This window comes from Ostrinia nubilalis, chromosome 2 (assembly GCF_963855985.1).
Source record: "Ostrinia nubilalis chromosome 2, ilOstNubi1.1, whole genome shotgun sequence".
Classification (NCBI taxonomy): Eukaryota; Metazoa; Arthropoda; class Insecta; order Lepidoptera; family Crambidae; genus Ostrinia; species Ostrinia nubilalis.
Genome location: NC_087089.1, coordinates 5,164,565 through 5,177,983, shown reverse-complemented (window position 1 = coordinate 5,177,983; position 13,419 = coordinate 5,164,565). Strand labels below are relative to the sequence as shown.

The following is a 13,419-nucleotide window of genomic DNA, read 5'->3' as shown; positions in this document are numbered from 1 at the left end:
CACCCAAATCCATGTCGTCTGCATAAAAACAAACAATACCAAGTGCATAGTAGGTACGCGCGCATTAAAAATAAAATTTTGGCAAGGAACACCCATAAAGAGTGCGTTGACTTGACCCGCATCGAAGGCTTATCCCGGTATCTTTTGTTGCTAGGACATTCTTTCTGGCTACGTACGCACAGACGTAAGAAACTTTTATGGTAGGTGAACGTGTCTATTTGTCACATTAATAGCTTGGAAAGCACTTAGCTGGATATTAACGACCTCGGAGTTAGGAGAGCCGGTGTAAATAATTTCCATGAAGTAATTTACTAAATACTGACTAGCTAATCTAACTAAACACTGTAGGCTCTTATGTACTTGTGATAGGGGTGATTTTACCTAATTTTTGTCGTCTATTACTTTTTTTACTACTTTTTCCAACCCTTTGTAAATTTTACAATTTATTAGAAAATGTATTTTACTACCAATCAATGTTTCATTCGTTACTTATACAGGGTGAAATTGCAGTGTTGCCAAAATTTTTTGATAAGCTCTATAGATCAATATAACAATAAGTATAACTTTATCGTAATTATTCTCGTTGTATTTTTCGAGAAAAAAATAAGAAAGTTTAATTCGCGGGTGCCTATGGTAAGTTTTAAAGGCTTCTTTTCGCGCACCATAAATTGTCTATTAAGATTTGCAGTTAACTGTCTATGCGTATTTTTTTATGAACGAAGTAAATTATCCACGTAAATCAGTTTTGAAACCGCACGTAAAAAAATAATAAATTATTAAAAAAAAAATTACGTAAATCGATTATCTTACTGATCCTGAGTCGCTCCTAAAAATTAGGCAACACTTTGCAATGTCACTCTGTTTTAGTTCATTTATTAAATATCTGAAACATCCTGTACATTTGTACAATGATTTTCATTCATGTCTCTACGATAGCTACTTACTTATTAAGTCTAAGAACATTAATATTGAAAGTCTAGAGAAGAAAAGTGGCACGAGATCGTTGGAAAAGCACGTATTTAATTTGCTATAGCTCAGAGTCAGCTTAAAGACGTTTGTTCAATATTTCTACAATACAATAGATCGGTTCAGTATAGCAGAAAAAGATAAGTTTGATTGGATACCGACTGAAACACGGATCAAGGCTTTTTATAAATTCTTTTTCCCTTTAATGATTCTGGGTTTATAGTTCAAGTAGAGTGTCTGTGTAACATTTAAAGTGTTTTTAAAAGTTTGGTTAGGCTTCAATCAATCTGATTTGCTAAAAAGAAGCTGATGAGTGCTTTTCTGTAGTTATATGTGTGTTTGCTTTTTACTAGCTATTCTAAAAACTTCAAAGGAAAAGTCCTTTTATTGCAATACAGATCATGAAGCTCCGTCTAAATTTATCAACACATCACTTGAGAATCTACTAAAAGTTTCTTGTAACCTAAATCCCGTGACCCGTAACGGAATTCCAGTTATGAGCACTGCAGCGCTTAAACGGCGCAAGATAGCGACGCCAAGTACCGGTATTACCATTCACTTAAGTTCGTCACTCAAACGCGGGGCAGAAACTTTCGATGGAACTTCCCTGGATCGCGCATATGCGCCAAACTCTACTCCGCGGCACGTAGTCACCCGTAGACTCCCAACTCGGCGCTCAGTTAGAACTCAACCGCCGCTGCGATGCGTCTCGCTTGCCCGCCGCCGCCCTACGACACGCGGGAAACCAAAACAAAACACAAACTTATCTTACTACAGCATTTCTTTACTCAAAGTGCATAAACTAATAAGTAGAGGCTTTAATCAGGTGGGACCGTCAAAAGTAGGCCTAGTTCGTGATGTAACGAGTTTGCCCCATTTACTAATGCGATTGTTTCTCGATATAAGCCAGCGATACGTCTTGCCGGTCATTCTGAACGTGTTAAGTGGTGTGCTATCAACTTTGGAAGTGATGCGCGTAGTGATAAATACTTACCGTCTTGTTGGCGACAAAAAATATGACGTATGACACGCCACTTTTTGTCCCTCGTGACTGCGCCATGAAATATTGGGGACTAGATTAAAAAACTTTTCCAAACAGCGGATATGTTTCGTTGTGGACTAAAATGATTATAACTTTTAAATAAATGGCACCCTGCAGACTTAATATCTGTCTATCTTCCAAAGAACAATAACAATCTGTGTGTAAAAGTTCGCGATTGTTGGTTTCTTCGTTAAATTATGAAAGACGTTAAGTTTGCGGCTCTCGTAGCGCGGAGCCTTGTCTTGGCTTGAAGCATTGGAAAGTTAAACTTTCGTTAGAGAATAAAAAATAAGCTGCTGGGCGAGGAGTTTTGAAGGAAATTGTAATAAAAACAAAAAAGTGAAGTTTGGTCTGGCTTAAAAGTGTGATGCCATAAAAAAGAAAAGAAAAAAAATCGCGGGCTAGTGGGTGGGTCGCACGGATGGTGTGCGATGGTGGCGCCATGCTGTGCCTGGAGTCTCTGATGGCGCGCTGGCGGGAGCGGGGGGAGCGGGAGCGAGAGGGGGAGCGACGGGCGCGCTCGCGCAGCCTGTGCTCGTCTGCTGCTGACGGCAGCCTGCTGCAACTCTTGCACAGGCGGGCTAGCAGTGCCATGTAAGTTCAAACTACGATCAAAGTCTAAAGTCTTCACACAGAAATATCTGTTCCCTAAAACGACTCTCTAAATTGTACTTTTTCTCAATGATAATTCTTGAAATTTCATTATAGGGACACGTTTAGTCTACCCAGTCTATTTCATCTACAACTAAAAGGACTGCACTCATGGGGTTCTTCTATGCAAGCTTTTGCTGATATAAGACAAAATTTGTAATAACGAATAATCTATTTTCTGGTGCGGAAAAGAACAATAACTACTAGGAGTTAATAGTAATAGTAGGTACCAAAGTACTGTACTGCACCAACGCAAGGAAAATCTATTAATAAAAACATTTGAAAAACTTTATTTATTTTTAGAATCATATTTATTTTGGCCAGGTTTTACAGTAGGTAGGCTATATCCGGTACAAAAGTCGATAAACCTTCAGGGCCTGACGTGTTGTAATTACATATTTAATAAGTTCTCACAGCTGGAAAATACTGCTGTAGACACTGTAATACCTGTCAAACACGCCAGCGAAGCAATTAACTTTCTTAACATGGGCATTGGCATTCTCCTTTAATCTAAACACTAAATTTTAGTCTTATGTTTTTTTGAGGAGGAGCCTGACTCTCGTTACACAGGTTAACCTTATACGAGAGCGGCACATATCTTGTAATTGTAAAGTGTTTATTTAATAAAAGTATTTTCATTTTCATTTTCATTTCATTAACATGGCACCCGACATTCTATTGAACTAAATCGATATCGATACAACTGTGACCAATTCTATTAACTTAAGAAATGGGAATTGACCTAAGCAATTTACTTCACTTAAATGATATTTGAACACGTCTTCAATAAATTACTGTAGTCTTTTTGGTGTTAAATTGTTCTGTATTCTTATTGTTTATCAATGCGCATACCATTGCTGCATTGTAATGATATTTACAGCTATTTACACATTTTAATTTTGACATTATGTTTTTGGATTTAAAACCTACATCAACCTACATCATCGCTTCGTCACAGTCATCAACGTTATGTACTACGTGCTAATAATTTAATTAAAAAATGGACTTAATCGTTTATTTGTGATTTTACGTGTATTTTTTTAAGCTTAACATGAGGTTTAGCTATTTTATGAAGGCAAAAGTCGTTAAACATTTTACGCTCAAATACTACGGGTGCAATATTGAAATCGTAAAGTAGGTTTACCTTTTCATACACATTTTGTCTACCCCAATTACGACGTATGATTAAGGCCAATATTATGACCATGTTTATAATGTTGGTCCCGGAGTTAAAGTCAGATTTTGCGCAATACAATCCAACCATATTTAGACATGCAGCAGAGTTTTCTTTCAAATTATCTCCAGTTTTTTTTAATTTTATCTATTCATTGACATTTTAACTATATGTATAAGTATTATGTTCTGATTAAAGCATATAAAAAGCCTGAACAACGAAAGCAATTTACTCCGTCGAAAAACCCCCCCAACTTTTTCACGCCGCTGCATAATTTATCTAAGATAATCTTCACAAAACCAATTTGTTGAAAGCCAAAAGAGCCTCGGTGATAAGTAAAAATCAGCCCCCATTAAGACCGAGTGGATATAATTGACAGCGGTAAGCTCCCAAAACGTGAAGGTAATACCTAAAGTTGTTTTCAAAATTTTCCGTATAGTCCAGGCGACAGGGTGATATAAGTTTTGTGTAACATACAATTTTATGAAGTTCACCAAATATAATTACAAATAAACTGAAATTAAGTAAGATACTAAAAACTATAAACTAAGAAACTTAACTGTTTATGAAAAACATTAAAATAAATACAAACATAAACTTTCCTGGATGGTTGTCAAGATTGATAATCTGATTTAGATTTTACTAGTTTTCTTTTTTAGTAAAAAGTAAAAAGTTATAAGTATTGATTACTAAAAAGATGTCACATGTACACATGTGTTTTATTCTGGCGGATTTTATTCTGCACTAAGCAAGAAAGCTTGCATCACAGCGGCCAGTACGAACAATTACCTTAAATAATGACATCGGTCTCGATAGGACGGACGTGTTAAAAACTAGTTAGGCTTAACATTTATAATGTGTTAAATAAAACTTTTAACTTTACCACTAGTTACTGTTAGTTTTTAACTGGAAACATTTGTCCTCGTGGCTCTATAATTTAATCTGTATTTTCCACCAAATAAATAAACAATTGAGGGTAAGTTTTAATGACTGTTGAATTTTCAGTGTGTTAAATTCAAACTTTGAAATTTTTAATACCTATGTAAGTACAATTTACAACTTTTCACTCTCATGTATTAATTATTCATAACATTCGAAAAATGTAATTAGGTTAAGTTTAATTTGATTAATACCTGAAATTAAATTGTACTTCATCACTTACTGGAGTATCTATTAGAAAGAGTTGAGACATTTATCTCTATTTCGCTATCCTAGTGTAGCTAGTTCGTTCAAAACAAAACAATTACTATCGGAAACCTATAAAGAGTCTAGACTGTTTGAAAGAAAATCGTACGCTTTAATTAAAACGGATTTAGCCTGTCTTATTTAGACCGAAGTATTTTCTCGCTATTGTCCCAAAAGGAAACCTTCGTCATATTTATGGCTTCCGTTTATTGAAAATTTAGGACCACAAGCCGAAAGCAATTAATAACAATAAAAAGTTCTAAATATATTTTTCTTTCAGTCTTCATTTTCTTTAATATCCAGTGATTGAAAACGCAAAACAACATATTTTTTTCAGAATTTGTTGGAACTAGTCAAACCAAAGAAAACATTCATGAGAAAGCAATGGCCAGTTTTAATTGCATAATAAAGTTACAGGAAAGTTTTCGTCGGATGCGTAATGACTCGAGCTATGGTGGCCTACTTTGGGGCAAAGTGGGTCACCCGCCCGACGTAAGAACCGATACACAATGGTGAAGATTTGGTTAATATCTTTTTCTTCATACGAAAAAAGAAAAATAAGATTAAGAAAACTTCTACATGGCAAACTAAGCTGTGAAATATTTCATCCACAGTTTGATGAAATAAAAAAAAAGACAAACTGACTTTTGGTTTACACGTTGTAAGATATGAATCACTATAGAAAATGAAAACTCAATGACTAACTAATATTTCGACGTATTTTACGATCCTCTTTATCTTCTATGTCAGTAGGTAGGAATATGTTTCAGAGGCATCATTAATAAGGCTTAGTAGTTGTTCTATATGACGTCACTATTTCAAAGGACTAATATTAATCTTACGAATGCTATGCTTATGTAGAAAACTAAATTGGGCCACATTGTTTTGTTTGTCTTTTAGTAATTTGCTCTGTGAAAAGTCCAATTGTATAACCAAATAAAGAGCCTCTGTGTGCAATAGCCCTTAGATGCAACGAAGCGGATCTCCCCCAATTTGGCGTGTATCGTTAGAATATTGGCTCTTAGACTAGTTTATATTGATTGTTTGTTGTTTCCGTTGTTATTGTTGACTTGCCCAAAGACGTTGTTGTTGATGTTACATTTTGTTATCTTGTGCATTAGTTGTGTAACTAATGAAATGGTAATCTACGAGTATGTATCTATTTTGGAAACTATTACAAAACCAAGAGATTATTTGGTGATGTTTTATTTACTTTTTTGTTGATGATTAACGATAGTAAACATTTTATTACATACAAGTAAGTATATGTATAATAGACAGTTCTTCTTATCTCATGGTACACGAATATGAATTACAAACAAGTAGGTACCTACCCAAAAAAGAAAAATATCCTCAAATTTATTGTGCAATCAAAAAATGTTATTCTGCAAGAGTTTCTTTCTTGGAATTTCTTTGAATTTTCATAATTAGGTATAATTCAAACGAGCACTTAAGGAATATTATATTCGCGTGTTCTTAGAAATCCGGAAGTTTTCCTTAAAAGCTACGTTTGTAAAGTAATTCAGGAAATGCACAGAGACGATAACAAATGAAATTATTACCTGTTGTTTAAGTTAAGATTTTGTCATATTGCATAGTCTGGTACGCCTTAAAGACGTCCAAATATCTCTAGTTTACAAAAAAATCAAGCAAAATGATCCATAGAAATACCTATTTGCAGCTGAGAGTCAAACTGTAGATCAGGAATTTAATTTAGTTACAGTCAAGGGAATGAGAGGATCAGGTATTTCCGATGCATCCCCTACTATGCGATATAATTAGTTCGTTCCCGCTTAACTGTTACAGAGAAGATACCAAATTCACAAACAAAGCAAAGCGAATGCTCCTTGTGAGTACAATTCTTGTTTAACTACTACTATTCAGATAATTATACACTACGTCATCCAGTCCTGAACTGAAGCTTGTACACGGACATTAACACATTTATATCTTTTTAAGCACACACATAATATTATTACATGCAAAACATCCAGAGCAATACAAATAGGTAGATATGTAGACAATGATGAACACAAGTGTATCAAGTGGGGGTATCGAACCCGCGATCTAACCATAGTATTCGGACCACAAGGTCAGGCGGCCGTTTCTTTTCTAAGTGTAGCTAAGTAGTTTGTAACTTTATTTCACTTATCAAATCGCCCCAAATCTGCCCATGATTCATGTTTATTTGCCCCAGCAATCATCGTAAAGGTTTGCTGTATCTTTCGCCGTGTTTAACGTAGCACTTAATTGACAAACCCAGTAATTAAAATGCTAAGGGGAGAGTCGAACCATAAAACTTTGGAACGTTCGCGGGTTCGAACTAGGTTTATTGTACTACCTACTTACCCCACTTTCAAAGAGGTCCAACATGGATTACGCTATTTTACACAATAGAAACGCGATTTGGCTTCAAACTTATGAATTGATTTACTGTGAATATTCAATAGAGCGGCCCAGAAAGTTGGGTTAATCGAACCCCAATAGATTCAGGGAAGTTTTACATTTTCTTGCTCTATCTTCAGGCGTCTGATTTGACTTAATTGGACCGACAATCTTTAAGTGCTCACCAAAGTAATTAATCATCTTTTGAGCAATCGGGCTTATTCAAGCGGATACCCTAGCTAAATTAATAAATGTATCCCACATACATCCTTTTGTTCTATTTGTGTATTCTACCCAGGAATCGAAGCCTTACCTTAAGTACCTCAGGAGTCCATCTTTCTAATGACTAAACTACAGAATAGTCAACTAGGTACTATTACTAACTCTTAACCATTATTCAGATGAACTTTATCCTAACATTACCACAAAATATGTAGACCTCTTTTGTTATGAATTTTAAAAAATCTAGTGTGCGCTATGTTTTTGAGAGCATTTAAAAAGTTTGAAAGTATGTAAGCGGAATTTTGTTCGCTCACTGAATTTTTAAAAGAGGTAAGACTATTTAATATTTCACTGAAATTCCAAAAATTTCACGAAATAATGTATTAACGTGAAAGCAAGCTTTTGTATAAAACAAACTTATTTTAACCCTGCTTTACTCAACGTAAATAAATGACAATAACTTTTCAAATTGCCGTCTTAAAATGTATCCTAAAAGTGGCGTAAAGGAAATGAAAGGCGAATATAATAAAAAATACACCGTCAAAAACAAGACAGGAGCAACTTTGCCAAAATTAATTCTACCTCCCCCACAGAAACTTTGTTTCGGTTCTATATAAATTGTTGCTTTACTCTTCTCGTTAATTTATGATTATGACTGCACAATGAGAGAAATATTTGTAATTATTTTGGATGGTTTGGTTTAAAAATAATATTAGGTACTTTACAACAAACCGAACTATGACTAATAATGACTATGTAACACGAGCTTTTACTGAATAAACTTCGTCGAATAGCATATTTTTACTATTCGTACTAATATTCGCTATTACTTTTTACAATTCCAAAGTACCTACCTAATTCCATGGACCTATAAAAAAAGGCGGACGGAACTCGCGCTACAACAAAACTGTGACGCAAAATTTTGGCGTTTGTCTATTGTGTGTGTGAATTTAGGGATGCCATGTTAGCCAAAACATTTTACCCATTTATTTTAAGAAAAACATAGATCGGCAGATGTTACTTGGAAATGTAGACAGAATTATTCCGTGCCATTTTAACACCTTTGCTGCGGCAGTAACTTTCTAATACTTTCCATTCCTTCGGTACAAGGTCAATAAACCTGGTATTAAAACTTACATTGTGGCGGCACAAGGCTTAAAGACCTTGTAATATTTAAGATATATTAATTTTATTTTTGGCTTCATGTTAATAGATATTGTGTTTTTTTTTCTTTGAATATTAATAATAATGCATTTATTGACATACACCTCAAGGCGTTCGTGAATAACTTGTTTAGTATGAAAATTATAGCTATATTCAAAATACAAGGCTTATGCACCTTGTGCCGCACTGAAGTAGGGAAGTCTGGTGGGTATTCTAGTGATGTGAAATACAAATATCGATTGTTTAAATTAAGTTTTAATAAAAATTTAAAAAAGTAACAAACAAAGATGTTTTAATAATTTAGTCTAAATATTTTACAAATAAGACATACGTGCATAAATACTTAAATAAGCTATATTCAAAGAAAACATTATTTAATAACATTTAGTTACAACTTCAAATGTTTGTCACGAAAAACATTATTTAAATTAGCAATAAATCGTGTAGCAAATTAAATTATAATCAATTCGCAGTTTTGATTTTGTTTGTTTCTCTTGACGCCATGTCGACATGTGCGTTTCTTACGAATGCGAGGCAACACTGGCTGCACGAAGCTAGCGTGGGGTGCGGTACCAGGTGCGCAGGGTACAAGGTGCTTCGACCTGGTTTCGCATTGTGAAGACATTTTATTACTTCCGTGCGGTACCAGGTCTAAAAACCTGGTATTAAGGTAGGTACATCATTAGATTCTATTTTAAGAATACATCATAGATATATATTCATCACTTTCCTACACCGGACCCAATTGAAGTTATGCCTTTCGCACGACAAGGAAGACTATAATTTTCTTAGCCGCACGGTAAGCGAGACGTACACAAGGTCTATAGACCTGGTTTCGCACTCAACGTGTTAAAAGGATGAAAGGTGAATGCTCAGATCATAGAATGTACTTACCTTCCATCATCAGCTCATCAACATGAGATGATGATTTACAGACTCAAATACTTGAGTAACTTAAGAAAAAGTACAAAAACAATATTTATAGTGCCTCGCGTTCGCACTTTCAGCCACCCTAAAAGCTGTCTGGCAAGGCGAAGGAACCATCAGAAGTGTCTGGCTGATGAGGAAACTCCATCAAATGATAGTTCAAATATTTTATGTAAATATCAGCTTTTATAGTATGACGTAAGTAGGACTACATTTTCATGAACTTTAAGGTGTCTGGCTAAGTGATGCCACCATGGTAGGTGTCTGTCAATGAATGACGTCATTTCTAATAACATTTTAAAGGAAATATCAAAAAATCAGCCTTTATACTTTGACGTAATTAAGTTGGTATTTTACTCACCTTTAGTACCGTCTGTCTGCCAAAGCCACCATGACCCAAACTTCATGTTTGGCCATGGTTCTTAGCTATGTTGGGAGCATGCACTGACAAACTTTCAGCCTTTATAAAATAACGTAGGTCTGGCGTTCACTAGCTCTTAGTCTATGTGTGAAGTTTGCACTCGAAGTGGTGTATCAGGGTGTGAATGTGTGCGTGCCGGCCTGTACGTACAGGCAAGCTGGTGTATCCTAATGTCACAGTATTTTGTTGATGAGAATCCGTCCGACTTTTTTTATAGGTCCATGCCTAATTCTCAGAAGAGCAACAAATCAAAGGTCTTTTTTGCATAAAAAATCAGGGTTTATTTTTTGCGCCCCCAATTAATTGAGCCAATTTAAAAGGTAAATAAAATGAAACTCTGGACTAAGAATTTGTAACGCAAATGGGCCCACTAAGTGTACTTGAGGGACTGGCAAAAATCATTGCGGTCGTAAATGACTGTTACTAGCTACGTCGTAGATCGTAGTCGGTGACAGTTTTAGTAATATTACCTACGCTCCTATTTATTTATTATTTATTACAGCTTTATAAATCCACAGTTATTACAGTTTTATTTAAAATTAATTATTTCTCTTGATTGTGGCCCCACTTGGGTAAAAGCCTCCTCCATCATTTTGATGGAGGGTGGTGGTCTACTTCCCCCACGGTGACCAGCCGTATTGGGAGAGAGTTTTTGTTGTATAAGATGTTGTTGTCGTTTACTGTAGTTAAATTTTCGTTTCCGGTGTGATGAGTTGCATTGGTTGTATTAGTTCCTGGTTTCGTTTGAAGCGGAGTTCGGTCTAGCTCGAAATGTATCGAATCTCTTGTTAAGTTTTTTTGGAGGGGCAGCTGTTATATTTTTAGTGTCTTTCTGATTTTCTTTTGGTGACTTAGATGGTGATCTTTTCCTTTTAGCTTCATCCACATCCCTATGCTTGACTATAAGTTTGTCGTATCTTATAAACGCTATCTTCCCTTGCCTTTCTTCTTGCTCTTTTTTCTCTTTTAGTTCTTTCCTTTTTATAAGGACATCCCTTGGGTAGTCTTCAGTAGCATATATGTCAGATGGAAAGTTTTTATTGTTTTTCAGGACTTCGTACTTTCGCCATGTCAGTGTAAGAGTTATGAGTATTGGTCTCTTTTTCTTCCCAAGTCTTCTCACATTGCTGATTTCCCACTTGTCCCAGTCTTGCATTCCTTCGACTTTTTGGGAGATTTTATTTACCATCTCTATTACTTTATTCCTGAGGTCACTATCGTTTGCTTCATTTTCAGGAACGCCGTGTAATATAATGTTGTTTTTCCTAGTTTCCCTTTCCAAGACTTGTACTCGCGATTGTAGGTTTTGAACTTCTTCTTTTAATTTTATATTCTCCTCCAAAAGTGGTTTCAGCTTTTCATCTATAGTTTTTGAGAGGCTTGTGTTGAAACTTTCAACTAACTTTTCATTTTGCATCTTGAAGTCTGTTTTCATTTCTTCCATTTTTGCTAGTATCACTTTCAAGTCCATTTCTACTATTTCGTAGATTTCTTTTGTTTCTGGCAATAGATTTGCTGTGGCAACACTGACCCAGTGACAGTTAGCCGGAAATCGTTCACCGCTCTTTATTTTGTTTGGCGTTTAGTGGGTAGTTTTCAAGTGATTTTTATGTCACTGTGTTGTTGGATGATTTCTCAAATATTTCACACTCGGAATATTCTCGTTTGCACCTGATATTCAGCGAAGCTAACGTTTGTGGTTAAAGTTACACCAGTTAACTATAGTTTTCGGTGGCAAACGGCACTAATCGCGCACTTTAACACTGTGTATTTACGATTGTAATCAGGAACCTCAATTTACGATGTGAACTGTTTGACAACCGGAAACGGACGCTCCTATTAAGGCAAAATATTCTTAGCTAAGTGATGGCTATGACAAGGTGATACGACGACATCGTAAAGGTAGCAGGGAAACGCTGGACGCAGGCCGCTACCAATCGATCAACGTGGAAAGCATTAGGGGAGGCCTATGTTCAGCAGTGGACGTCCTATGGCTGACATGATGATGATGATGATGAAGTGATGGCTGAAAAACACTTACGAAAAAAGTACTAAAGAATACTTAGCTCCACTATAATCTACCATGCAACTACCAAACCACTTGTTAATCATCTATGGTATACTGAAAATAGACTCTATTCATAGGCAGTAAAAAACAATTTAAGTTCTGAAAATGAGTCGCGATGAGGTCAACCAAAAGATATAATCAGTTATTAGAGGCCGCCCGAGGCGACGATCCCTGAATAAACAAGCCTTGATTTTTTATTTATTTTCTTTGCCACTTCTCAGAATACGGCGTCTAATTATATCAGTAATAAATATATTCCAGGGAAAAAAGTTAGTAATTGTTATGAAAATACTTCAAAAATCGGTTACAAGGTCACGGATCAGTTTTTGTTGAGACGTTATGTAGCGACAAAAATACTTGCTTATTTACTTAACTACGTCAATCATTTTGTATACTGAGTGATTTTATTTATAATAGCTGTGCCCGCGACTTTGTAAACGTGAAAAAATTTGAATAATATTTCCCGTTTTTGGAACATTTTTCTTTACTGCTTCTTTCCTATTGGCCGTAGGGTGATGTTAAACCTTCCTCGATATATTGGCTATTCAACAAGAATAATTTTTCAAATCGGACCAGTAGTTCCTGAGATTAGCCAAATCAACCAAATTAGTATAGACCTAGTAAAGAATATTATATTAACTACAAGTTGAAAATATATTAGACTAAGGTACTGGCGGGCATTAGTTTAATTTCAAGGAAGGTTTCACGTTTACGATACGGCTTATATCTGCCCAATTGCCTAATTGCACCGCACGCCCCTGATTGATTGCTATTCGGGACAGCTATCGTCACTGACTAAAGTCAAAAGGAATTATTGATAGCAACCTTACAATAAAACCTCTCTTGGACGCTAGGGGACACTAGGACCTTAGATAATTTATCATTCGTGACAGGATAATCTTTACAAGCTTTATTTTAGTACGTGATTGAGGTATAGGTATTTTGTACAATATCTTGACTAAAAGGTCCGGCTGGACATTCACGGCAGTTAAACTGATCAGTTGAACTGACATAAAAAACTGACTATGTACAATGAATTGAACACACAGATAGTTTCCTGATGTCCGTCAGTTTCTGACACTTATATTAATTCTAGTATGTGAAATGAAATTTTAGGGTTAAATTAGATTAATTTTATTTTAATTGAATTGCAGATTGTGTGAATTTTAATGTCTAACTAATTTTCCTATACAATGTATTTTGTTTTTGGAATA

At 35.4% G+C, this 13,419-nt stretch overlaps 1 protein-coding gene across 1 annotated transcript in view; it reads left to right on the top strand.

Annotated features, from left to right (window-relative positions):
• The first annotated feature begins 2,429 nt into the window (after positions 1-2,429).
• Positions 2,430-13,419, top strand: part of LOC135078295 (GTPase-activating Rap/Ran-GAP domain-like protein 3) — a 122,817-nt gene continuing 111,827 nt past the window's right edge. The window contains exon 1 of the mRNA XM_063972894.1: positions 2,430-2,602. Coding sequence (XP_063828964.1) covers positions 2,430-2,602 — 173 coding nt within the window. The remainder of the gene's footprint in view (positions 2,603-13,419) is intronic.